We start from the raw sequence: 26,798 nt of genomic DNA, 5'->3' as shown, positions 1-26,798 counted from the left end.
TGTTTTAGATGGTGAGAAAAGCACTTTTAAAGAGCAACCAGGCGGAATGAGGTCAATATCCTTCTAGGATACCTGGGCCAGATCGATTAGAAAGGCCTGCTTGCTGAAGTGTTTTAGGGAGCATTTTACAGTGATGAGGGGTGGTCGTTTCACCGCGGACCCATTACGGATGCAGGCAATGAGGCAATGATAACTGAGATCCAGGATGATATCTAAGAGGGTGCCTATGTTTACTGATTTAGGGTTGTACCTGGTAGGTTCCTTGATAATTTGTGTGAGATTGAGGGCATCTAGCCTAGATTGTAGGATGGCCGGGGTGTTAAGCACATCCCAGTTTAGGTCACCCTAACAGTACGAACTCTGAAGATAGATGGGGGGCAATCAATACACATATGTTGTCTAGGGCACTGCTGGGGAGTCGAGGGGGTCTATAACAAGCGGCAACGTTGAGAAGCTCGAATTATAGACTTGTTTCTGGAAAGGTGTATTTTTAAAAGCTACAATTGTTTGGGCACAGACCTGGATAGTATGACAGAAATCTGCAGGCTATCTCTGCAGTAGATTGCAACTCCGCCCTCTTTGGCAGTTCTATCTTGTCGTAAAATGTTGTAGTTGGGGATGGAAATTTCAGGATTTTTGGTGGCTTTCCTAAGCCAGGATTCAGAAACAGCTAGGAAATCCGGGTTGACGGAGTGTGCTAAAGCAGTGAGTAAAACAAACTTAGTAAGGAGGCTTATAATATTACCATGCATGAAACCAAGGATTTTACAGTTACAGAAGTCAACAAATGAGAACGCCTGGGGATTGGGGATGGTGCTGGGGTCTGCAGGGCCTGGCTTAACCTCTACATCACCAGAGGAAGAGAGGAGAAGTAGGATAAGGGTACGGCTAAAGGCTATAGGAACTGGTCGTCTAGTGCGTTCGAAACAGAGAGTGAAAGGAGCAGATTTCTGGGCGCGGAATAATAGATTCAAGGCATAATGTAGAGACAAGGGTATGGTAGGATGTGAATACAGTAGAGGTAAACCTAGGCATTGAGTGACGATGACCAGTCGTGACGGACCGGCGGGGCTCCGTGTTGGCAGTAAAGGGTCCAGGACAATTGGCAAAAGAGGTATTGTTGCCCAAAAATTGGCTGGTGGACCTCTTCGGCTAGCCAGGAGATGGGCCTAGCTCGAGGCTAGCTCATGGCTAACTGGTGCTTGCTTTGGGACAGAGACGTTAGCCAGGAGTAGCCACTCGGATTGCAGCTAGCTAGCTGTGATGATCCGGTGTAAAGGTTCAGAGCTTGCTGTAGGAATCCGGAGATGTGATAGAGAAAAAAGCAGTCCGAAATGCTCTGGGTTGATATCGTGCTGTGCAGACTGGCAGGTATTGACCGAGCTGAGGCTGGCTGGTGTACGAGTTATCGGTGAAGACCGCTAGCAGGGGCTAACTGACTTCTAGCTAGCTAGTTAGCTTCTGATGGGGGTTCCGGATCTAAAGTATTAAAATAGCAGATCCGTACCACATTGGGTGAGGCTGGTTGCAGGAGAGTATATTCAGTCCGTAGATGGAAAGTGAGATTAAAATATATCAAGAATATATACAACAAAAAATAGGAAAACGATATTTACACGGGACAAGGCAATCCGACTGCTACGCCATCTTTTAATAATATGCATGTCAATCTCTCCTAGCTGAATGTGGAGGAGAGGTTGACTTATCAGTTCTTTTATTTATGAAAGGTATTGACATGTTGAATGCACCGAGCTGTCTGTCTGAACTACTGGCACACAGCTCGGACACCCATGCATACCCCACCTGACATGCCGCCAGAGGTCTCTTCACAGTCCCTAAGTCCAGAACAGACTATGGGAGGCACACGGTACTACATACAGCCATGACTACATGGAACTCTATTTCACATCAAGTAACTGACACAAGCAGTGGAATCAGATTTTTACAAATAAATGTGCACGCGTCTGTGTGCGTGTTTCTCTATGACCTTACCTTCTGGGAGGTTAACTCCTCAGTCAGGTTGTTGTTCTCCTCGTGGAGGCGTGTCAGTTCCTGTTCCTGGCTCTGGAGGCGGAGCTGCAGATCATTGGTCCTGCTGCCGTTACACTCCACTGGGGGCGTGGTCTGAGAAGAGGGGGAAGAGCTCTCTGTGCTGCGTCCTAACCTCCCTGAACCCATTATGTCCCGCAGAGTGGGCCGCTTGGGCCGCAACGAGGAACTGCTGCTCCGCCCGAAGTCAAATGTGAATGGAGAACCAATGGAGTCTGGGGGTGAGATGTCAGAGGGAGGGATTACTATAGATACAGTGCCTTCAGATACAGTGACTGCAGTCTTCCTGCATTTTTCAGCATGTTTTTACAAAAATTTAGATTTAGAGTTAGTTTAAACTTAGTGCACTCAGGCTATCCGGAAGGTCAAAGGTAATTACTTTAAGGAGCCGTTCTCGCTCTGTGGGAGAGGGGGTCTAACCTCAAGAAGTTCTGGAAAACAGTTAAAGACCAGGAGAATAAACCCTCCTCCTCACAGATGCCCATGTCCCTTAATGTTGATGATGTGGTTGTTACTGACAAGGAGCACATGGCTGAGTTCTTTAATCACCACTTCATTAAGTCAGGATTCCTATTTGACTCAGCCATGCCTCCTTGCCCGTTCAACATTTCCTCATCTCCCACCCCTTCTAATGCAACTATCCCCGATGCTCCTCCCTCTTTTCCCCTGCCCTGCTACAAAGTTTCTCCCTGCAGGCGGTCACTGAGTCTGAGGTGCTAAAGGAGCTCCTTAAACTTGACCCCAAAACATTTTGGGTCAGATGGTTTAGACCCTTTCTTCTTTAAGGATGCTGCCCCTATCATCACCAAGCCTATCTCTGACCTGTTTAACCTGTCTCTCCTTTCTGAGGAGTCTGTTTATCAAAAGTGTTGGAAAAACGTGTCAATAATCAACTGACTGGCTTTCTTGATGTCTATAGTATTCTCTCTGGTACGCAATCTGGTTTCCACTCAGGTTATGGATGTGTCACTGCAACCTTAATGGTCCTCAATGATGTCACCATTGCCCTTGAGTTTAAGCAATGTTGTGCTGCTATTTTTATTGACTTGGCCATTATCTTTACAGACCAGCTGAATAATGTTAGGTAGAGTTGTGTGTATTATCTCTACAGACCAGCTGAATAATGTTAGGTAGAGTTGTGTGTATTATCTCTACAGACCAGCTGAATAATGTTAGGTAGAGTTGTGTGTATTATCTCTACAGACCAGCTGAATAATGTTAGGTAGAGTTGTGTGTATTATTATATAGACCAGCTGAATAATGTTAGGTAGAGTTGTGTGTATTATCTCTACAGACCAGCTGAATAATGTTAGGTAGAGTTGTGTGTATTATTATATAGACCAGCTGAATAATGTTAGGTAGAGTTGTGTGTATTATCTCTATAGACCAGCTGAATAATGTTAGGTAGAGTTGTGTGTATTATCTCTACAGACCAGCTGAATAATGTTAGGTAGAGTTGTGTGTATTATTATATAGACCAGCTGAATAATGTTAGGTAGAGTTGTGTGTATTATCTCTACAGACCAGCTGAATAATGTTAGGTAGAGTTGTGTGTATTATCTCTACAGACCAGCTGAATAATGTTAGGTAGAGTTGTGTGTATTATAGACCAGCTGAATAATGTTAGGTGGACCAGCTGAATAATGTTAGGTAGAGTTGTGTGTATTATTATACAGACCAGCTGAATAATGTTAGGTAGAGTTGTGTGTATTATTATATAGACCAGCTGAATAATGTTAGGTAGAGTTGTGTGTATTATCTCTACAGACCAGCTGAATAATGTTAGGTAGAGTTGTGTGTATTATCTCTATAGACCAGCTGAATAATGTTAGGTGGAGTTGTGTGTATTATCTCTATAGACCAGCTGAATAATGTTAGGTAGAGTTGTGTGTATTATCTCTACAGACCAGCTGAATAATGTTAGGTAGAGTTGTGTGTATTATCTCTACAGACCAGCTGAATAATGTTAGGTGGAGTTGTGTGTATTATCTCTATAGACCAGCTGAATAATGTTAGGTAGAGTTGTGTGTATTATCTCTACAGACCAGCTGAATAATGTTAGGTAGAGTTGTGTGTATTATCTCTACAGACCAGCTGAATAATGTTAGGTAGAGTTGTGTGTATTATCTCTATAGACCAGCTGAATAATGTTAGGTAGAGTTGTGTGTATTATCTCTATAGACCAGCTGAATAATGTTAGGTGGAGTTGTGTGTATTATCTCTACAGACCAGCTGAATAATGTTAGGTATTATTATATAGACCAGCTGAATAATGTTAGGAGTTGTGTGTATTATCTCTATAGACCAGCTGAATAATGTTAGGTAGAGTTGTGTGTATTATCTCTATAGACCAGCTGAATAATGTTAGGTGGAGTTGTGTGTATTATCTCTACAGACCAGCTGAATAATGTTAGGTAGAGTTGTGTGTATTATCTCTACAGACCAGCTGAATAATGTTAGGTAGAGTTGTGTGTATTATCTCTATAGACCAGCTGAATAATGTTAGGTAGAGTTGTGTGTATTATCTCTACAGACCAGCTGAATAATGTTAGGTAGAGTTGTGTGTATTATCTCTACAGACCAGCTGAATAATGTTAGGTAGAGTTGTGTGTATTATCTCTACAGACCAGCTGAATAATGTTAGGTAGAGTTGTGTGTATTATCTCTACAGACCAGCTGAATAATGTTAGGTAGAGTTGTGTGTATTATCTCTACAGACCAGCTGAATAATGTTAGGTAGAGTTGTGTGTATTATCTCTACAGACCAGCTGAATAATGTTAGGTAGAGTTGTGTGTATTATCTGAATACAGACCAGCTGAATAATGTTAGGTAGAGTTGTGTGTATTATCTCTACAGACCAGCTGAATAATGTTAGGTAGAGTTGTGTGTATTATCTCTATAGACCAGCTGAATAATGTTAGGTAGAGTTGTGTGTATTATCTCTACAGACCAGCTGAATAATGTTAGGTAGAGTTGTGTGTATTATCTCTACAGACCAGCTGAATAATGTTAGGTAGAGTTGTGTGTATTATCTCTACAGACCAGCTGAATAATGTTAGGTAGAGTTGTTGTATTATCTCTACAGACCAGCTGAATAATGTTAGGTATCTCTACAGACCAGCTGAATAATGTTAGGTAGAGTTGTGTGTATTATCTCTACAGACCAGCTGAATAATGTTAGGTAGAGTTGTGTGTATTATCTCTATAGACCAGCTGAATAATGTTAGGTAGAGTTGTGTGTATTATCTCTACAGACCAGCTGAATAATGTTAGGTAGAGTTGTGTGTATTATCTCTACAGACCAGCTGAATAATGTTAGGTAGAGTTGTGTGTATTATCTCTACAGACCAGCTGAATAATGTTAGGTAGAGTTGTGTGTATTATCTCTACAGACCAGCTGAATAATGTTAGGTAGAGTTGTGTGTATTATCTCTACAGACCAGCTGAATAATGTTAGGTAGAGTTGTGTGTATTATTATATAGACCAGCTGAATAATGTTAGGTAGAGTTGTGTGTATTATCTCTACAGACCAGCTGAATAATGTTAGGTAGAGTTGTGTGTATTATCTCTATAGACCAGCTGAATAATGTTAGGTAGAGTTGTGTGTATTATCTCTACAGACCAGCTGAATAATGTTAGGTAGAGTTGTGTGTATTATCTCTACAGACCAGCTGAATAATGTTAGGTAGAGTTGTGTGTATTATCTCTACAGACCAGCTGAATAATGTTAGGTAGAGTTGTGTGTATTATCTCTACAGACCAGCTGAATAATGTTAGGTAGAGTTGTGTGTATTATCTCTACAGACCAGCTGAATAATGTTAGGACCAGCTGAATAGAGTTGTGTGTATTATCTCTACAGACCAGCTGAATAATGTTAGGTAGAGTTGTGTGTATTATCTCTACAGACCAGCTGAATAATGTTAGGTAGAGTTGTGTGTATTATCTCTATAGACCAGCTGAATAATGTTAGGTAGAGTTGTGTGTATTATCTCTATAGACCAGCTGAATAATGTTAGGTGGAGTTGTGTGTATTATCTCTACAGACCAGCTGAATAATGTTAGGTAGAGTTGTGTGTATTATCTCTACAGACCAGCTGAATAATGTTAGGTAGAGTTGTGTGTATTATCTCTACAGACCAGCTGAATAATGTTAGGTAGAGTTGTGTGTATTATCTCTACAGACCAGCTGAATAATGTTAGGTAGAGTTGTGTGTATTATCTCTATAGACCAGCTGAATAATGTTAGGTAGAGTTGTGTGTATTATTATATAGACCAGCTGAATAATGTTAGGTAGAGTTGTGTGTATTATCTCTACAGACCAGCTGAATAATGTTAGGTAGAGTTGTGTGTATTATCTCTATAGACCAGCTGAATAATGTTAGGTAGAGTTGTGTGTATTATCTCTACAGACCAGCTGAATAATGTTAGGTAGAGTTGTGTGTATTATCTCTACAGACCAGCTGAATAATGTTAGGTAGAGTTGTGTGTATTATTATATAGACCAGCTGAATAATGTTAGGTAGAGTTGTGTGTATTATTATATAGACCAGCTGAATAATGTTAGGTAGAGTTGTGTGTATTATCTCTACAGACCAGCTGAATAATGTTAGGTAGAGGTAGACCAGCTGAATAATGTTAGGTGTGTGTATTATCTCTATAGACCAGCTGAATAATGTTAGGTAGAGTTGTGTGTATTATCTCTACAGACCAGCTGAATAATGTTAGGTAGAGTTGTGTGTATTATCTCTACAGACCAGCTGAATAATGTTAGGTAGAGTTGTGTGTATTATTATATAGACCAGCTGAATAATGTTAGGTAGAGTTGTGTGTATTATCTCTACAGACCAGCTGAATAATGTTAGGTAGAGTTGTGTGTATTATCTCTACAGACCAGCTGAATAATGTTAGGTAGAGTTGTGTGTATTATCTCTATAGACCAGCTGAATAATGTTAGGTAGAGTTGTGTGTATTATCTCTATAGACCAGCTGAATAATGTTAGGTAGAGTTGTGTGTATTATCTCTACAGACCAGCTGAATAATGTTAGGTAGAGTTGTGTGTATTATTATATAGACCAGCTGAATAATGTTAGGTAGAGTTGTGTGTATTATCTCTATAGACCAGCTGAATAATGTTAGGTAGAGTTGTGTGTATTATCTCTACAGACCAGCTGAATAATGTTAGGTAGAGTTGTGTGTATTATTATATAGACCAGCTGAATAATGTTAGGTAGAGTTGTGTGTATTATCTCTATAGACCAGCTGAATAATGTTAGGTAGAGTTGTGTGTATTATCTCTACAGACCAGCTGAATAATGTTAGGTAGAGTTGTGTGTATTATTATATAGACCAGCTGAATAATGTTAGGTAGAGTTGTGTGTATTATTATATAGACCAGCTGAATAATGTTAGGTAGAGTTGTGTGTATTATCTCTACAGACCAGCTGAATAATGTTAGGTAGAGTTGTGTGTATTATCTCTACAGACCAGCTGAATAATGTTAGGTAGAGTTGTGTGTATTATTATATAGACCAGCTGAATAATGTTAGGTAGAGTTGTGTGTATTATTATATAGACCAGCTGAATAATGTTAGGTAGAGTTGTGTGTATTATTATATAGACCAGCTGAATAATGTTAGGTAGACCAGAGTTAGGTAGAGTGTGTATTATCTCTATAGACCAGCTGAATAATGTTAGGTAGAGTTGTGTGTATTATCTCTATAGACCAGCTGAATAATGTTAGGTAGAGTTGTGTGTATTATCTCTACAGACCAGCTGAATAATGTTAGGTAGAGTTGTGTGTATTATCTCTATAGACCAGCTGAATAATGTTAGGTAGAGTTGTGTGTATTATTATATAGACCAGCTGAATAATGTTAGGTAGAGTTGTGTGTATTATTATATAGACCAGCTGAATAATGTTAGGTAGAGTTGTGTGTATTATTATATAGACCAGCTGAATAATGTTAGGTAGAGTTGTGTGTATTATTATATAGACCAGCTGAATAATGTTAGGTAGAGTTGTGTAGGTATTATCTCTATAGACCAGCTGAATAATGTTAGGTAGAGTTGTGTGTATTATCTCTACAGACCAGCTGAATAATGTTAGGTAGAGTTGTGTGTATTATTATATAGACCAGCTGAATAATGTTAGGTAGAGTTGTGTGTACAGACCATGAATAATGTTCTACAGACCAGCTGAATAATGTTAGGTAGAGTTGTGTGTATTATCTCTACAGACCAGCTGAATAATGTTAGGTAGAGTTGTGTGTATTATCTCTACAGACCAGCTGAATAATGTTAGGTAGAGTTGTGTGTATTATCTCTACAGACCAGCTGAATAATGTTAGGTAGAGTTGTGTGTATTATCTCTACAGACCAGCTGAATAATGTTAGGTAGAGTTGTGTATATTATCTCTATAGACCAGCTGAATAATGTTAGGTAGAGTTGTGTGTATTATCTCTACAGACCAGCTGAATAATGTTAGGTAGAGTTGTGTATATTATCTCTACAGACCAGCTGAATAATGTTAGGTAGAGTTGTGTGTATTATCTCTACAGACCAGCTGAATAATGTTAGGTAGAGTTGTGTGTATTATCTCTACAGACCAGCTGAATAATGTTAGGTAGAGTTGTGTGTATTATCTCTACAGACCAGCTGAATAATGTTAGGTAGAGTTGTGTGTATTATTATATAGACCAGCTGAATAATGTTAGGTAGAGTTGTGTATATTATCTCTACAGACCAGCTGAATAATGTTAGGTAGAGTAGTGTGTATTATCTCTATAGACCAGCTGAATAATGTTAGGTAGAGTTGTGTGTATTATCTCTACAGACCAGCTGAATAATGTTAGGTAGAGTTGTGTGTATTATCTCTACAGACCAGCTGAATAATGTTAGGTAGAGTTGTGTGTATTATTATATAGACCAGCTGAATAATGTTAGGTAGAGTTGTGTATATTATCTCTATAGACCAGCTGAATAATGTTAGGTAGAGTTGTGTGTATTATTATTATATAGTGTGTATTATTCTATAGACCAGCTGAATAATGTTAGGTAGAGTTGTGTGTATTATCTCTACAGACCAGCTGAATAATGTTAGGTAGAGTTGTGTGTATTATCTCTATAGACCAGCTGAATAATGTTAGGTAGAGTTGTGTGTATTATTATATAGACCAGCTGAATAATGTTAGGTAGAGTTGTGTGTATTATCTCTATAGACCAGCTGAATAATGTTAGGTAGAGTTGTGTGTATTATCTCTACAGACCAGCTGAATAATGTTAGGTAGAGTTGTGTATATTATCTCTACAGACCAGCTGAATAATGTTAGGTAGAGTTGTGTGTATTATCTCTACAGACCAGCTGAATAATGTTAGGTAGAGTTGTGTGTATTATTATATAGACCAGCTGAATAATGTTAGGTAGAGTTGTGTGTATTATTATATAGACCAGCTGAATAATGTTAGGTAGAGTTGTGTGTATTATTATATAGACCAGCTGAATAATGTTAGGTAGAGTTGTGTGTATTATTATATAGACCAGCTGAATAATGTTAGGTAGAGTTGTGTGTATTATCTCTACAGACCAGCTGAATAATGTTAGGTAGAGTTGTGTGTATTATTATATAGACCAGCTGAATAATGTTAGGTAGAGTTGTGTGTATTATCTCTACAGACCAGCTGAATAATGTTAGGTAGAGTTGTGTGTATTATCTCTACAGACCAGCTGAATAATGTTAGGTAGAGTTGTGTGTATTATTATATAGACCAGCTGAATAATGTTAGGTAGAGTTGTGTGTATTATTATATAGACCAGCTGAATAATGTTAGGTAGAGTTGTGTGTATTATCTCTATAGACCAGCTGAATAATGTTAGGTAGAGTAGTGTGTATTATCTCTATAGACCAGCTGAATAATGTTAGGTAGAGTTGTGTGTATTATTATATAGACCAGCTGAATAATGTTAGGTAGAGTTGTGTGTATTATCTCTACAGACCAGCTGAATAATGTTAGGTAGAGTTGTGTGTATTATCTCTACAGACCAGCTGAATAATGTTAGGTAGAGTTGTGTGTATTATTATATAGACCAGCTGAATAATGTTAGGTAGAGTTGTGTGTATTATCTCTACAGACCAGCTGAATAATGTTAGGTAGAGTTGTGTGTATTATCTCTACAGACCAGCTGAATAATGTTAGGTAGAGTTGTGTGTATTATTATATAGACCAGCTGAATAATGTTAGGTAGAGTTGTGTGTATTATTATATAGACCAGCTGAATAATGTTAGGTAGAGTTGTGTGTATTATCTCTATAGACCAGCTGAATAATGTTAGGTAGAGTTGTGTGTATTATTATATAGACCAGCTGAATAATGTTAGGTAGAGTTGTGTGTATTATCTCTACAGACCAGCTGAATAATGTTAGGTAGAGTTGTGTGTATTATTATATAGACCAGCTGAATAATGTTAGGTAGAGTTGTGTGTATTATCTCTATAGACCAGCTGAATAATGTTAGGTGGAGTTGTGTATATTATCTCTACAGACCAGCTGAATAATGTTAGGTAGAGTTGTGTGTATTATTATATAGACCAGCTGAATAATGTTAGGTAGAGTTGTGTGTATTATTATATAGACCAGCTGAATAATGTTAGGTGGAGTTGTGTGTATTATCTCTACAGACCAGCTGAATAATGTTAGGTAGAGTTGTGTGTATTATCTCTACAGACCAGCTGAATAATGTTAGGTAGAGTTGTGTGTATTATCTCTACAGACCAGCTGAATAATGTTAGGTAGAGTTGTGTGTATTATTATATAGACCAGCTGAATAATGTTAGGTAGAGTTGTGTGTATTATTATATAGACCAGCTGAATAATGTTAGGTAGAGTTGTGTGTATTATCTCTACAGACCAGCTGAATAATGTTAGGTGGAGTTGTGTGTATTATCTCTATAGACCAGCTGAATAATGTTAGGTAGAGTTGTGTATATTATCTCTATAGACCAGCTGAATAATGTTAGGTAGAGTTGTGTATATTATCTCTACAGACCAGCTGAATAATGTTAGGTAGAGTTGTGTATATTATCTCTATAGACCAGCTGAATAATGTTAGGTAGAGTTGTGTGTATTATTATATAGACCAGCTGAATAATGTTAGGTAGAGTTGTGTGTATTATTATATAGACCAGCTGAATAATGTTAGGTAGAGTTGTGTGTATTATCTCTACAGACCAGCTGAATAATGTTAGGTAGAGTTGTGTGTATTATTATATAGACCAGCTGAATAATGTTAGGTAGAGTTGTGTATATTATCTCTATAGACCAGCTGAATAATGTTAGGTAGAGTTGTGTGTATTATCTCTATAGACCAGCTGAATAATGTTAGGTAGAGTTGTGTGTATTATCTCTATAGACCAGCTGAATAATGTTAGGTAGAGTTGTGTGTATTATCTCTACAGACCAGCTGAATAATGTTAGGTAGAGTTGTGTGTATTATTATATAGACCAGCTGAATAATGTTAGGTAGAGTTGTGTGTATTATCTCTATAGACCAGCTGAATAATGTTAGGTAGAGTTGTGTGTATTATCTCTACAGACCAGCTGAATAATGTTAGGTAGAGTTGTGTGTATTATCTCTACAGACCAGCTGAATAATGTTAGGTAGAGTTGTGTGTATTATCTCTATAGACCAGCTGAATAATGTTAGGTAGAGTTGTGTGTATTATCTCTACAGACCAGCTGAATAATGTTAGGTAGAGTTGTGTGTATTATTATATAGACCAGCTGAATAATGTTAGGTAGAGTTGTGTGTATTATTATATAGACCAGCTGAATAATGTTAGGTAGAGTTGTGTATATTATCTCTACAGACCAGCTGAATAATGTTAGGTAGAGTTGTGTGTATTATCTCTACAGACCAGCTGAATAATGTTAGGTAGAGTTGTGTGTATTATCTCTACAGACCAGCTGAATAATGTTAGGTAGAGTTGTGTGTATTATTATATAGACCAGCTGAATAATGTTAGGTAGAGTTGTGTGTATTATCTCTATAGACCAGCTGAATAATGTTAGGTAGAGTTGTGTGTATTATTATATAGACCAGCTGAATAATGTTAGGTAGAGTTGTGTGTATTATTATATTGACCAGCTGAATAATGTTAGGTAGAGTTGTGTGTATTATTATATAGACCAGCTGAATAATGTTAGGTAGAGTTGTGTATATTATCTCTATAGACCAGCTGAATAATGTTAGGTAGAGTTGTGTGTATTATTATATAGACCAGCTGAATAATGTTAGGTAGAGTTGTGTGTATTATTATATTGACCAGCTGAATAATGTTAGGTAGAGTTGTGTGTATTATTATATAGACCAGCTGAATAATGTTAGGTAGAGTTGTGTGTATTATCTCTACAGACCAGCTGAATAATGTTAGGTAGAGTTGTGTGTATTATTATATAGACCAGCTGAATAATGTTAGGTAGAGTTGTGTGTATTATCTCTACAGACCAGCTGAATAATGTTAGGTAGAGTTGTGTGTATTATTATATAGACCAGCTGAATAATGTTAGGTAGAGTTGTGTGTATTATTATATAGACCAGCTGAATAATGTTAGGTAGAGTTGTGTGTATTATTATATAGACCAGCTGAATAATGTTAGGTAGAGTTGTGTGTATTATCTCTACAGACCAGCTGAATAATGTTAGGTAGAGTTGTGTGTATTATCTCTACAGACCAGCTGAATAATGTTAGGTAGAGTTGTGTGTATTATTATATAGACCAGCTGAATAATGTTAGGTAGAGTTGTGTGTATTATCTCTACAGACCAGCTGAATAATGTTAGGTAGAGTTGTGTATATTATCTCTATAGACCAGCTGAATAATGTTAGGTAGAGTTGTGTGTATTATCTCTACAGACCAGCTGAATAATGTTAGGTAGAGTTGTGTGTATTATTATATAGACCAGCTGAATAATGTTAGGTAGAGTTGTGTGTATTATCTCTACAGACCAGCTGAATAATGTTAGGTAGAGTTGTGTGTATTATCTCTACAGACCAGCTGAATAATGTTAGGTAGAGTTGTGTGTATTATCTCTACAGACCAGCTGAATAATGTTAGGTAGAGTTGTGTGTATTATCTCTATAGACCAGCTGAATAATGTTAGGTAGAGTTGTGTATATTATCTCTACAGACCAGCTGAATAATGTTAGGTAGAGTTGTGTATATTATCTCTACAGATAATACACATATTGTTATATGGTGGAATTCTACATTTTGTATTGTAGATATGTAGTGGTCCGATAATGTAATGTTTTATATTTTGTTTGGCATGTAATGTAAGTGCCTTAATGTGTTTGGACGCCAGGAAGAGTAGCTGCTGCTTGGCAGGAAGGTAGGGGGACAGAGCGGGAGCAGGAGGAGGTGGTGGTGGTGGTGAGGGTCAGGAAGGGGGCAGAGGGTTTAGGAGGAGGAGGTGAGGGTGATGAAGGGGACAGAGGGTGAGGAGGAGAAGAAGGAGGTGAGGGTCAGGAAGGGGACAGAGGGTGAGGAAGAGGTGGTGAGGGTCAGGAAGTGGACAGACGGTGAGGAGGAGGAGGAGGTGGTGAGGGTCATGAAGGGGACAGACGGTGAGGAGGAGGAGGAGGTGGTGAGGGTCAGGAAGGGGACAGACGGTGAGGAGGAGGAGGAGGTGGTGAGGGTCAGGAAGGGGACAGAGGGTGAGGAGGAGGTGGTGAGGGTCAGGAAGGGAACAGAGGGTGAGGAGGAGGAGGAGGTGGTGAGGGTCAGGAAGGGGACAGAGGGTGAGGAGGAGGAGGAGGTGGTGAGGGTCAGGAAGGGGACAGAGGGTGAAGAGGAGAAGGAGGTGGTGAGGGTCAGGAAGGGGACAGACGGTGAGGAGGAGGAGGAGGTGGTGAGGGTCAGGAAGGGGACAGACGGTGAGGAGGAGGAGGAGGTGGTGAGGGTCAGGAAGGGGACAGAGGGTGAAGAGGAGAAGGAGGAGGAGGTGAGGGTCAGGAAGGGGACAGAGGGTGAAGAGGAGAAGGAGGAGGAGCTGAGGGTCAGGAAGGGGACAGAGGGTGAAGAGGAGAAGGAGGAGGAGGTGAGGGTCAGGAAGGGGACAGAGGGTGAGGAGGAGAAGGAGGAGGAGGTGAGGGTCAGGAAGGGGACAGAGGGTGAAGAGGAGAAGGAGGAGGAGGTGAGAGTCAGGAAGGGGACAGAGGGTGAGGAGGAGGAGGTGGTGAGGGTCAGGAAGGGGACAGAGGGTGAAGAGGAGAAGGTGAGGGTCAGGAAGGGGACAGAGGGTGAAGAGGAGAAGGAGGAGGAGGTGAGGGTCAGGAAGGGGACAGAGGGTGAAGAGGAGGAGGTGGAGGGTGAGGAGGTGGTGGTGAGTGTCAGGAAGGGGACGGATTGTGAGGAGGTGGTGGTGAGGTTCAGGAAGGGGATAGAGGGTGAGGAGGAGGAGGTGAGGGTCAGGAAGGGGACCGAGGGTGAAGAGGAGAAGGAGGAGGTGGTGAGGGTCAGGAAGGGGACAGAGGGTGAAGAGGAGGAGGTGGAGGGTGAGGAGGAGGTGGTGAGGGTGAGGAGGAGGTGGTGAGGGTCAGGAAGGGGACAGAGGGTGAAGAGGAGGAGGTGGAGGGTGAGGAGGTGGTGGTGAGTGTCAGGAAGGGGACGGATTGTGAGGAGGTGGTGGTGAGGGTCAGGAAGGGGATAGAGGGTGAGGAGGAGGAGGTGAGGGTCAGGAAGGGGACCGAGGGTGAAGAGGACTCTTACGTCTGTGTGAGTCAGTCTGAGGCTGGGTGGGAGGTTTGTGGTCCTGGTTGATGTCCTTGGTTGAGGGAGCGTCTAACATCTCCCACTCATCACCACTGCTCCCAGTGTAGAAGACAGAGCGTCTGTTCTCTCCTCCTCCTCCTCGACCCACACGCAGACCTGACATGGAGTTCCTGGTGGACAGATAGAGGGGGAACAGAGTAAGGGACATGGTCAACCAAAGCAGACCTGACATGGAGTTCATGGTGGACAGATAGAGGGGGAACAGAGTAAGGGACATGGTCAACCAAAGCAGACCTGACATGGAGTTCATGGTGGACAGATAGAGGGGGAACAGAGTAAGGGACATGGTCAACCAAAGCAGACCTGACATGGAGTTCATGGTGGACAGATAGAGGGGGAACAGAGTAAGGGACATGGTCAACCAAAGCAGACCTGACATGGAGTTCATGGTGGACAGATAGAGGGGGAACAGAGTAAGGGACATGGTCAACCAAAGCAGACCTGACATGGAGTTCATGGTGGACAGATAGAGGGGGAACAGAGTAAGGGACATGGTCAACCAAAGCAGACCTGACATGGAGTTCATGGTGGACAGATAGAGGGGGAACAGAGTAAGGGACATGGTCAACCAAAGCAGACCTGACATGGAGTTCATGGTGGACAGATAGAGGGGGAACAGAGTAAGGGACATGGTCAACCAAAGCAGACCTGACATGGAGTTCATGGTGGACAGATAGAGGGGGAACAGAGTAAGGGACTTGGTCAACCAAAGCAGACCTGACATGGAGTTCATGGTGGACAGATAGAGGGGGAACAGAGTAAGGGACATGGTCAACCAAAGCAGACCTGACATGGAGTTCCTGGTGGACAGATAGAGGGGGAACAGAGTAAGGGACATGGTCAACCACAACACATCCTTAGCAACAGAGAAAATAGGATATGAAGCCAGTGACTAGATCATTTAAAGATGAAAAGGAGGAAAGAGTTGGGTCGTGGATCCCTGGAGTATACTGCATATTACTGTAGTATAATGCATATTACTGTAGCATAATGCATATTGCTGTAGCACAATGCATATTACTGTAGCACAATGCATATTACTGTAGCACAATGCATATTACTGTAGTATAATGCATATCACTGTAGCACAATGCATATTACTGTAGTATAATGCATATTACTGTAGTATAATGCATATTACTGTAGCTCCCTAGAGAATAATGTATATTACTGTAGTATACTGAATATTACTGTAGTATAATGCATATTACTGTAGTATAATGCATATTGCTGTAGCACAATGCATATTACTGTAGCATAATGCATATTACTGTAGTATACTGCATATTACTGTAGCGCCCTGGAGTATAATGTATATTACTGTAGCATACTGCATATTACTGTAGTATAATGTATATTACTGCAGCACAATGCATATTACTGTAGTATACTGCATATTACTGTAGTATAATGCATATTGCTGTAGCACAATGCATATTACTGTAGTATAATGCATATTACTGTAGCTCCCTGGAGAATAATGTATATTACTGTAGTATACTGCATATTACTGTAGCTCCCTGGAGTATAATGTATATTACTGTAGCATACTGCATATTACTGTAGTATAATGTATATTACTGTAGCACAATGTATATTACTGTAGCTCCCTGGTGTATAATGCATATTACTGTAGTATAATGCATATTACTGTAGCATAATGCATATTACTGTAGTATAATGAGAATCATAAAACACGGGACGAGATGTTAAAAACTGTCCATTGTGCCAATAGATGGAATGCACTCACATGAGATTTGCCGTGATGTTGACAGAGTGGCATGGGAGGTTTATTTCTTAGACTGGGGTAAGATGTCAATTTTGGGACACATCCTCAGTAGTGTGCCTTCGAATCAGTGGGTGTTTCGGCCTTTAATCACTAAACACCCTCATCAACGGTGGCCAGCTAAAGGGGGATCAAGCCTTAGCTTGTGTCCCATGCCCAATTACGATGTCCCACGGGACTATGCAAGGCAGGGGCGTCCTCTTCCCTGAGCCAGCCATACAGCTGACCGCATACCTCATATGCCCTCCTCAAGTTGGAGGGATCTGAATTGGGTTCTCAGGTGGGGGTGGGGGGTCATGAAGTTATAGCCCAGCAAGGGTCCTTCCGTTTGATCCAGATCCACTGGCTGCCTCTTTCAGCTGCTTGAGAAACTGCTCTGACGGTCTGCCGCAGAGCCTGTCCATGGATTCCAAGTTCTTTCAGCAACCTGATGATGGAAGAAGCCACGAATCCTCTGCATCCCACTTCAACTGGCCAGACTTTTGCATTCCAGCCACACTGAGTTGCGTCTGCTGCCAGCTCTGTGTAACGCAGTTTTTTACGTTCGTAGGCCTCTTCAACAGAGTTTTCCCACGGGACTGTGAGCTATATGATGTACACAGCCTTTCGTGAAGGGGACCAGAGTACCATGTCTGGCCTAAGGTTGGTAGAAGCAATCTCAGATGGAAAAATTAGTTGCTGGCCAATATCGACAAGCATCTTCCAGTCCCGGGCCATGGCTAGGTGTCCAGTTTCTGGCTTCGTAGGAGGATACTTGGGCCTTTTCTGTCCCTTCCGGATGAATGTTGTTGTTTTGACGGGATTGCTTGTTTTTGGAGGTAATGAATTGGTTGCACTCCTCTTGGTCTCAAGTGCTGCAGCCAGGCTCTTGAGGACCTGATTGTGCCTCCAGGTGAAGCGGCCTTGTGAGAGGCTGGTCTTGCAACCTGTCATTATATGCCTGGGAGTCGCTGGAGCTGGGCAGAGGGGGCAGGTCGAGTCCTCGCCATACCATTGATGTAGATTTTTTGGTGATGGAAGCACATCATAAACAGCTCTTATGATGAAGCTGATGTTGCTTGCCTCCATTTGCCAAAACTCACTCTAGTTGATCTTACAGTATATTACTGTAGCACAATGCATATTCCTGTAGCTCCCTGGAGTACAATGCATATTACTGTAGTATACTGCATATTACTGTAGTATAACACATATTACTGTAGCATAACGCATATTACTGTAGCATAATGCATATTACTGTAGCATAATGCATATTACTGTCGCATAATGCATATTACTGTCGCATAATGCATATTACTGTAGCATAATGCATATTACTGTAGTATAACGCATATTACTGTAGCATAATGCATATTACTGTAGTATACTGCATATTACTGTAGCATAACGCATATTACTGTAGCATAATGCATATTACTGTAGCATAATGCATATTACTGTAGTATACTGCATATTACTGTAGCATAACGCATATTACTGTAGCATAATGCATATTACTGTAGCATAATGCATATTACTGTAGTATAATGCATATTACTGTAGCTCCCTGGAGTACAATGCATATTACTGTAGTATACTGCATATTACTGTAGTATAACGCATATTACTGTAGCATAATGCATACTACTGTAGCATAATGCATATTACTGTAGTATAATGCATATTACTGTAGCGTAATGCATATTACTGTAGTATAACGCATATTACTGTAGCATAACGCATATTACTGTAGCATAACGCATATTACTGTAGCATAATGCATATTACTGTAGCATAATGCATATTACTGTAGTATAATGCATATTACTGTAGTATAATGCATATTACTGTAGCTCCCTGGAGTACAATGCATATTACTGTAGTATACTGCATATTACTGTAGTATAACGCATATTACTGTAGCATAATGCATACTACTGTAGCATAATGCATATTACTGTAGTATAATGCATATTACTGTAGTATAATGCATATTACTGTAGCGTAATGCATATTACTGTAGTATAACGCATATTACTGTAGCATAACGCATATTACTGTAGCATAATGCATATTACTGTAGTATAATGCATATTACTGTAGTATAATGCATATTACTGTAGCATAATGCATATTACTGTAGTATACTGCATATTACTGTAGCATAACGCATATTACTGTAGCATAACGCATATTACTGTAGCATAATGCATATTACTGTAGCATAATGCATATTACTGTAGCATAATGCATATTACTGTAGCATAATGCATATTACTGTCGCATAATGCATATTACTGTAGCATAATGCATATTACTGTAGTATACCGCATATTACTGTAGCATAATGTATATTACTGTAGCACAATGCATATTACTGTAGTATAATGCATATTACTGTACCTCCCTGGAGAATAATGTATATTACTGTAGTATACTGCATATTACTGCAGTATAATGCATATTACTGTAGCTCCCTGGAGAATAATGTATATTACTGTAGTATACTGCATATTACTGTAGTATAATGCATATTACTGTAGTATACTGCATATTACTGTAGTATAATGCATATTACTGTAGTATAATGCATATTACTGTAGTATAATGTATATTACTGTAGTATATATAATGCATATTACTGTAGTATAATGCATATTACTGTAGTATAATGCATATTACTGTAGTATACTGCATATTACTGTAGTATAATGCATATTACTGTAGTATAATGCATATTACTGTAGTATAATGCATATTACTGTAGTATAATGCATATTACTGTAGTATAATGCATATTACTGTAGTATAATGCATATTACTGTAGTATAATGCATATTACTGTAGTATAATGCATATTACTGTAGTATAATGCATATTACTGTAGTATAATGCATATTACTGTAGTATACTGCATATTACTGTAGTATAATGCATATTACTGTAGTATAATGCATATTACTGTAGCTCCCTGGAGAATAATGTATATTACTGTAGTATACTGCATATTACTGTAGTATAATGCATATTACTGTAGTATACTGCATATTACTGTAGTATAATGCATATTACTGTAGTATAATGCATATTACTGTAGTATAATGCATATTACTGTAGTATAATGCATATTACTGTAGTATAATGCATATTATAGTATACTGCATATTACTGTAGTATAATGCATATTACTGTAGTATAATGCATATATTACTCCAGTATTTTTGTATTTATTTTTATTTCACCTTTATTTACAGGTAGGTTGTTAGAACACCTTTATTTAACCAGGTCCAGTACCTTTTTTGTATTTATTTTTATTTCACCTTTATTTAACCAGGTAGGCTAGTTGAGAACAAGTTCTCATTTACAATTGCGACCTGGCCAAGATAAAGCAAAGCAGTTCGACACATACAACGACACAGAATTACACATGGAGTAAAACAAACATACAGTCAATAATACAGTATAAACAAGTCTATATACGATGTGAGCAAATGAGGTGAGAAGGGAGGTAAAGGCAAAAAAAGGCCTTGGTGGCAAAGTAAATACAATATAGCAAGTAAAACACTGGAATGGTAGATTTGAAATTGAAAAATGTGAAAAGTAGAAATAAAAATAATAGGGTGCAAAGGAGCTAAATTAATTAATTAAATACAGTTGGGAAAGAGGTAGTTGTTTGGGCTAAATTATAGGTGGGCTATGTACAGGTGCAGTAATCTGTGAGCTGCTCTGACAGCTGGTGCTTAAAGCTAGTGAGGGAGATAAGTGTTTCCAGTTTCAGATATTGTTGTAGTTCGTTCCAGTCATTGGTAGCAGAGAACTGGAAGGAGAGGCGGCCAAAGAAAGAATTGGTTATGGGGGTGACTAGAGAGATATACCTGCTGGAGCGTGTGCTACAGGTGGGAGATGCTATGGTGACCAGCGAGCTGAGATAAGGGGGGACTTTACCTAGCAGGGTCTTGTAGATGACATGGAGCCAGTGGGTTTGGCGACGAGTATGAAGCGAGGGCCAGCCAACGAGAGCGTACAGGTCGCAATGGTGGGTAGTATATGGGGCTTTGGTGACAAAATGGATTGCACTGTGATAGACTGCATCCAATTTGTTGAGTAGGGTATTGGAGGCTATTTTGTAAATGACATCGCCAAAAGTCGAGGATTGGTAGGATGGTCAGTTTTACAAGGGTATGTTTGGCAGCATGAGTGAAGGATGCTTTGTTGCGAAATAGGAAGCCAATTCTAGATTTAACTTTGGATTAGAGATGTTTGATATGGGTCTGGAAGGAGAGTTTACAGTCTAACCAGACACCTAAGTATTTGTAGTTGTCCACGTATTCTAAGTCGGAGCCATCCAGAGAAGTGATGTTGGACAGGCGGGCAGGTGCAGGTAGCGATCGGTTGAAGAGCATGCATTTAGTTTTACTTGTATTTAAGAGCAATTGGAGGCCACGGAAGGAGAGTTGTATGGCATTGAAGCTTGCCTGGAGGGTTGTTAACACAGTGTCCAAAGAAGGGCCAGAAGTATACAGAATGGTGTCGTCTGCGTAGAGGTGGATCAGAGACTCACCAGCAGCAAGAACGACCTCATTGATGTATACAGAGAAGAGAGTCGATCCAAGAACTGAACCCTGTGGCACCCCCATAGAGACTGCCAGAGGCAGAGAAAGCAGACCCTCCGATTTGACACACTGAACTCTATCAGAGAAGTAGTTGGTGAACCAGGCGAGGCAATCATTTGAGAAACCAAGGCTGTCGAGTCTGCCGATGAGGATGTGGTGATTGACAGAGTCGAAAGCCTTGGCCAGATCAATAAATACGGCTGCACAGTAATGTTTCTTATCGATGGCGGTTAAGATATCGTTTAGGACCTTGAGCGTGGCTGAGGTACACCCATGACCAGCTCTGAAACCAGATTGCATAGCAGAGAAGGTATGGTGAGATTCGAAATGGTCGGTAATCTGTTTGTTGACTTGGCTTTCGAAGACCTTAGAAAGGCATGGTAGGATAGATATAGGTCTGTAGCAGTTTGGGTCAAGAGTGTCCCCCCCTTTGAAGAGGGGGATGACCGCAGCTGCTTTCCAATCTTTGGGAATCTCAGACGACACGAAAGAGAGGTTGAACAGGCTAGTAATAGGGGTGGCTACAATTCCGGCAGATCATTTTAGAAAGAAAGGGTCCAGATTGTCTAGCCCGGCTGATTTGTAGGGGTCCAGATTTTGCAGCTCTTTCAGAACATCAGCTGAACGGATTTGGGAGAAGGAGAAATGGGGAAGGCTTGGCGAATTGCTATGGGGTATAATAATGCAGCATAATGTAGCATAATGCATATTACTGTAGTATAATGCATATTACTGTAGTATAACGCATATTACTGTAGTATAATGTATATTACTGTAGCTCCCTGGTGTATAATGCATATCACTGGAGTATAATGCATATTACTGTAGCTCCCTGGAGTATAATGAATATTCCTGTAGTATAATGCATATTACTGTAGTATAATGCATATTACTGTAGCTCCCTGGAGTATAATGTATATTACTGTAGCACAATGCATATTAATGTAGCATAATGCATATTACTGTAGCATAATGCATATTACTGTAGCTCCCTGGAGTATAATGCATATTACTGTAGTATAATGCATATTACTGTAGCTCCCTGGTGTATAATGCATATTACTGTAGTATACTGCATATTACTGTAGCATAATGCATATTACTGTAGTATAATGCATATTACTGTAGTATAATGCATATTACTGTAGCCCCCTGGAGTATAATGCATATTACTGTAGCTCCCTGGTGTATAATGCATATTACTGTAGTATACTGCATATTACTGTAGCATAATGCATATCACTGTAGTATAACGCATATTACTGTAGTATAACGCATATTACTGTAGTATAATGCATATTACTGTACTATAATGCATATTACTGTAGCATAATGCATATTACTGTAGTATAATGCATATTACTGTAGTATAATGCATATTAGTGTAGCTCCCTGGAGAATAATGTATATTACTGTAGTATAATGCATATTACTGTAGTATAATGCATATTACTGTAGCTCCCTGGAGAATAATGTATATTACTGTAGTATAATGCATATTACTGTAGTATAATGCATATTACTGTAGCTCCCTGGAGAATAATGCATATTACTGTAGTATACTGTAGTATACTGCATATTACTGTAGCTCCCTGGAGTATAATGTATTTTAATGTAGTATACTGCATATTACTGTAGTATACTGCATATTACTGTAGTATACTACACATTACTGTAGTATACTACACATTACTGTAGTATACTGCATATTACTGTAGTATACTGTAGTATACTGCATATTACTGTAGCTCCCTGGAGTATAATGTATTTTACTGTAGTATACTGCATATTACTGTAGCATAACGCATATTACTGTAGCATAACGCATATTACTGTAGCATAACGCATATTACTGTAGTATAACGCATATTACTGTAGTATAATGCATATTACTGTAGTATAATGCATATTACTGTAGCTCCCTGGAGAATAATGTATATTACTGTAGTATAATGCATATTACTGTAGCACAATGCAGATTACTGTAGCATAATGCATATTACTGTAGCATAATGCATATTACTGTAGCATAATGAATATTCCTGTAGTATAATGCATATTACTGTAGCTCCCTGGTGTATAATGCATATTACTGTAGCTCCCTGGTGTATAATGTATTTTACTGTAGTATACTGCATATTACTGTAGTATAATGCATATTACTGTAGTATAATGCATATTACTGTAGCATAACGCATATTACTGTAGTATAACGCATATTACTGTAGTATAATGCATATTACTGTAGTATAATGCATATTACTGTAGCTCCCTGGAGAATAATGTATATTACTGTAGTATAATGCATATTACTGTAGCACAATGCATATTACTGTAGCACAATGCATATTACTGTAGCACAATGCATATTACTGTAGCACAATGCATATTACTGTAGCATAATGCATATTACTGTAGCATAATGAATATTCCTGTAGTATAATGTATATTACTGTAGCCCCCTGGAGTATAATGCATATTAATGTAGCTCCCTGGTGTATAATGCATATTACTGTAGCTCCCTGGAGTATAATGCATATTACTGTAGCTCCCTGGTGTATAATGTATATTACTGTAGCATAATGCATATTACTGGAGTATAATTAATATTACTGTAGTATAATGCATATTACAGTAGTATAATGCATATTACTGTAGCTCCCTGGTGTATAATGCATATTACTGTAGTATAATGCATATCACTGTAGTATAATGCATATCACTGTAGTATAATGCATATTACTGTAGCATAATGCATATTACTGTAGTATAGTGCATATTACTGTAGTATAACTCATATTACTGTAGCATAATGTATATTACTGTAGCACAATGCATATTACTGTAGTATAATGCATATTACTGTAGCATAATGCATATTACTGTAGTATAATGTATATTACTGTAGCACAATGCATATTACTGTAGCATAATGCATATTACTGTAGTATAACGCATATTACTGTAGCATAATGTATATTACTGTTGCACAATGCATATTACTGTAGTATAATGTATATTACTGTTGCACAATGCATATTACTGTAGTATAATGTATATTACTGTAGCTCCCTGCAGTATAATGTATTTTAATGTAGTATAATGCATATTACTGTAGCTCCCTGGAGTATAATGTATTTTACTGTAGTATAATGCATATTACTATAGCTCCCTGGTGTATAATGCATATTACTGTAGCTCCCTGGTGTATAATGTATATTACTGTAGCATAATGCATATTACTGGAGTATAATGTATATTACTGTAGCATACTGCATATTACTGTAGCATAATGCATATTACTGTCGCTCCCTGGAGTATAATGTATATTACTGTAGTATACTGCATATTACTGTAGTATAATGGATATTACTGTAGTATAATGCATATTACAGTAGTATAACGAAATTACTGTAGCATAATGCATATTACTGTAGCTCCCTGGAGAATAATGTATATTACTGTAGTATACTGCATATTACTGTAGCACAATGCATATTACTGTAGCACAATGCATATTACTGTAGCACAATGCATATTACTGTAGAATAATGCATATTACTGTAGCATAATGCATATTACTGTAGCATAATGCATATTACTGTAGCATAATGCATGTTATTGTAGTATAACGCATATTACTGTAGCATAATGTATATTACTGTAGTATAATCCATATTACTGTAGTATAATCCATATTACTGTAGCTCCCTGGAGAATAATGTATATTACTGTAGCTTACTGCATATTATTGTAGTATAAAGCATATTACTATAGTATAATGCATATTACTGTAGCTCCCTGGAGTATAATGAATATTCCTGCAGTATAATGCATATTACTGTAGTATCATGCATATTACTGTAGTATAACGCATATTACTGTAGCATAATGTATATTACTGTAGTATAATCCATATTACTGTAGTATAATCCATATTACTGTAGCTCCCTGGAGAATAATGTATATTACTGTAGAACAATGCATATTACTGTAGAACAATGCATATTACTGTAGAACAATGCATATTACTGTAGTATAATGCATATTACTGTAGTATAATGCATATTACTGTAGGTCCCTGGAGAATAATGTATATTACTGTAGTATACTGCATATTACTGTAGTATACTGCATATTACTGTAGTATACTGCATATTACTGTAGCTCCCTGGAGTATAATGCAGATACAGTTGAAGTCGGAAGTTTACAAACACTTAGGTTGGAGTCATTAAATCTAGTTTTTCAACCACTCCACAAATTTCTTGTTAACAAACTATAGTTTTGGCAAGTCAGATACTTTGTGCATGACAAGTAATTTTTCCAACAACTGTTTACAGACAGAATATTTAACTTGTAAATCACTGCATCACAATTCCAGTGGGTCAGAAGTTTACATACACTAAGTTGACTGTGCCTTTAAACAGCTTGGAAAATTCCACAAAATGATGTCATGACTTTAGAAGCTTCTGATAGGCTAATAACATCATTTGAGTCAATTGGAGGTGTACCTGTGGATGTATTTCAAGGCCTACCTTCAAACTCAGTGCCTCTTTGCTTGACATCATGGGAAAATCAAAAGAAATCAGCCAAGACCTCAGTAAAAAAAATTGTAGACCTCCACAAGCCTGGTTCATCCTTGGGAGCAATTTCCAAACGCCTGAAGGTACCACGTTCATCTGCACAAACAATAGTACGCAAGTATAAACATCATGGGACCAAGCAGCTGTCATACCGCTCAGGAAGGAGACGAGTTCTGTCTCCTAGAGATTAACGTACTTTGGTGCAAAAAGTGCAAATCAATCCCAGAACAACAGCAAAGGACCATGTGAAGATGCTGGAGGAAACAGGTACAAAAGTATCTATATCCACAGTAAAACGAGTCCTATATCGACATAACCTGAAAGGCCGCTCAGCAAGGAAGAAGCCCCTGCTCCAAAACCGTCATAAAAAAGCCAGACTACGGTTCGCAGTTGCAATCGTACTTTTTGGACAAATGTCCTCTGGTCTAATGAAACAGATATAGAACTGTTTGGTCATAACGACCATCGTTATGTTTGGAGGGAAAAGGGGGAAGCTTGCAAGCTGAAGAACACCATCCCAACCGTGAAGCACGTGAGTGGCAGCATCATGTTGTGAGGGTGCTTTGCTGCAGGAGGGACTGGTGCACTTCACAAAATAGATGGCATCATGAGTATGGAAAATTATGAGGGTATATTGAAGCAACATCTCAAGACATCAGTCAGGAAGTTAAAGCTTGGTTGCAAATGGGTCTTCCAAATGGACAATGACCCCAAGCATACTTCCAAAGTTGTTGCAGAATGGCTTAAGGACAACAAAGTTAAGGTATTGGAGTGGCCATCACAAAGCCTTGACCTCAATCCCATAGAAAATTTGTGGGCAGAACTGAAAAGGTGTGTGCGAGCAAGGAGGCCTACAAACCTGACTCAGTTACACAGCTCTGTCAGGAGGAAGGGGCCAAAATTCACCCAACTTATTGTGGGAAGCTTGTGGAAGGCTACCCGAAATGTTTGACCCA

General features: G+C 39.1%; 1 protein-coding gene across 1 annotated transcript in view; it reads right to left on the bottom strand.

The window, feature by feature from the left end:
• Nucleotides 1-26,798, bottom strand: part of tbc1d2b (TBC1 domain family, member 2B) — a 148,292-nt gene that overhangs the window by 78,635 nt on the left and 42,859 nt on the right. The window contains exons 4-5 of the mRNA XM_065002814.1: nucleotides 14,819-14,991; nucleotides 1,993-2,264 (exon numbers count right to left, since the gene is read on the bottom strand). Coding sequence (XP_064858886.1) covers nucleotides 1,993-2,264; nucleotides 14,819-14,991 — 445 coding nt within the window. The remainder of the gene's footprint in view (nucleotides 1-1,992; nucleotides 2,265-14,818; nucleotides 14,992-26,798) is intronic.

Source organism: Oncorhynchus nerka, linkage group LG17 (assembly GCF_034236695.1).
Source record: "Oncorhynchus nerka isolate Pitt River linkage group LG17, Oner_Uvic_2.0, whole genome shotgun sequence".
NCBI classification, from domain to species: Eukaryota; Metazoa; Chordata; class Actinopteri; order Salmoniformes; family Salmonidae; genus Oncorhynchus; species Oncorhynchus nerka.
The sequence above is the reverse complement of the archived record's forward strand: the minus strand, read 5'-3'. Positions and strand labels throughout refer to the sequence as shown.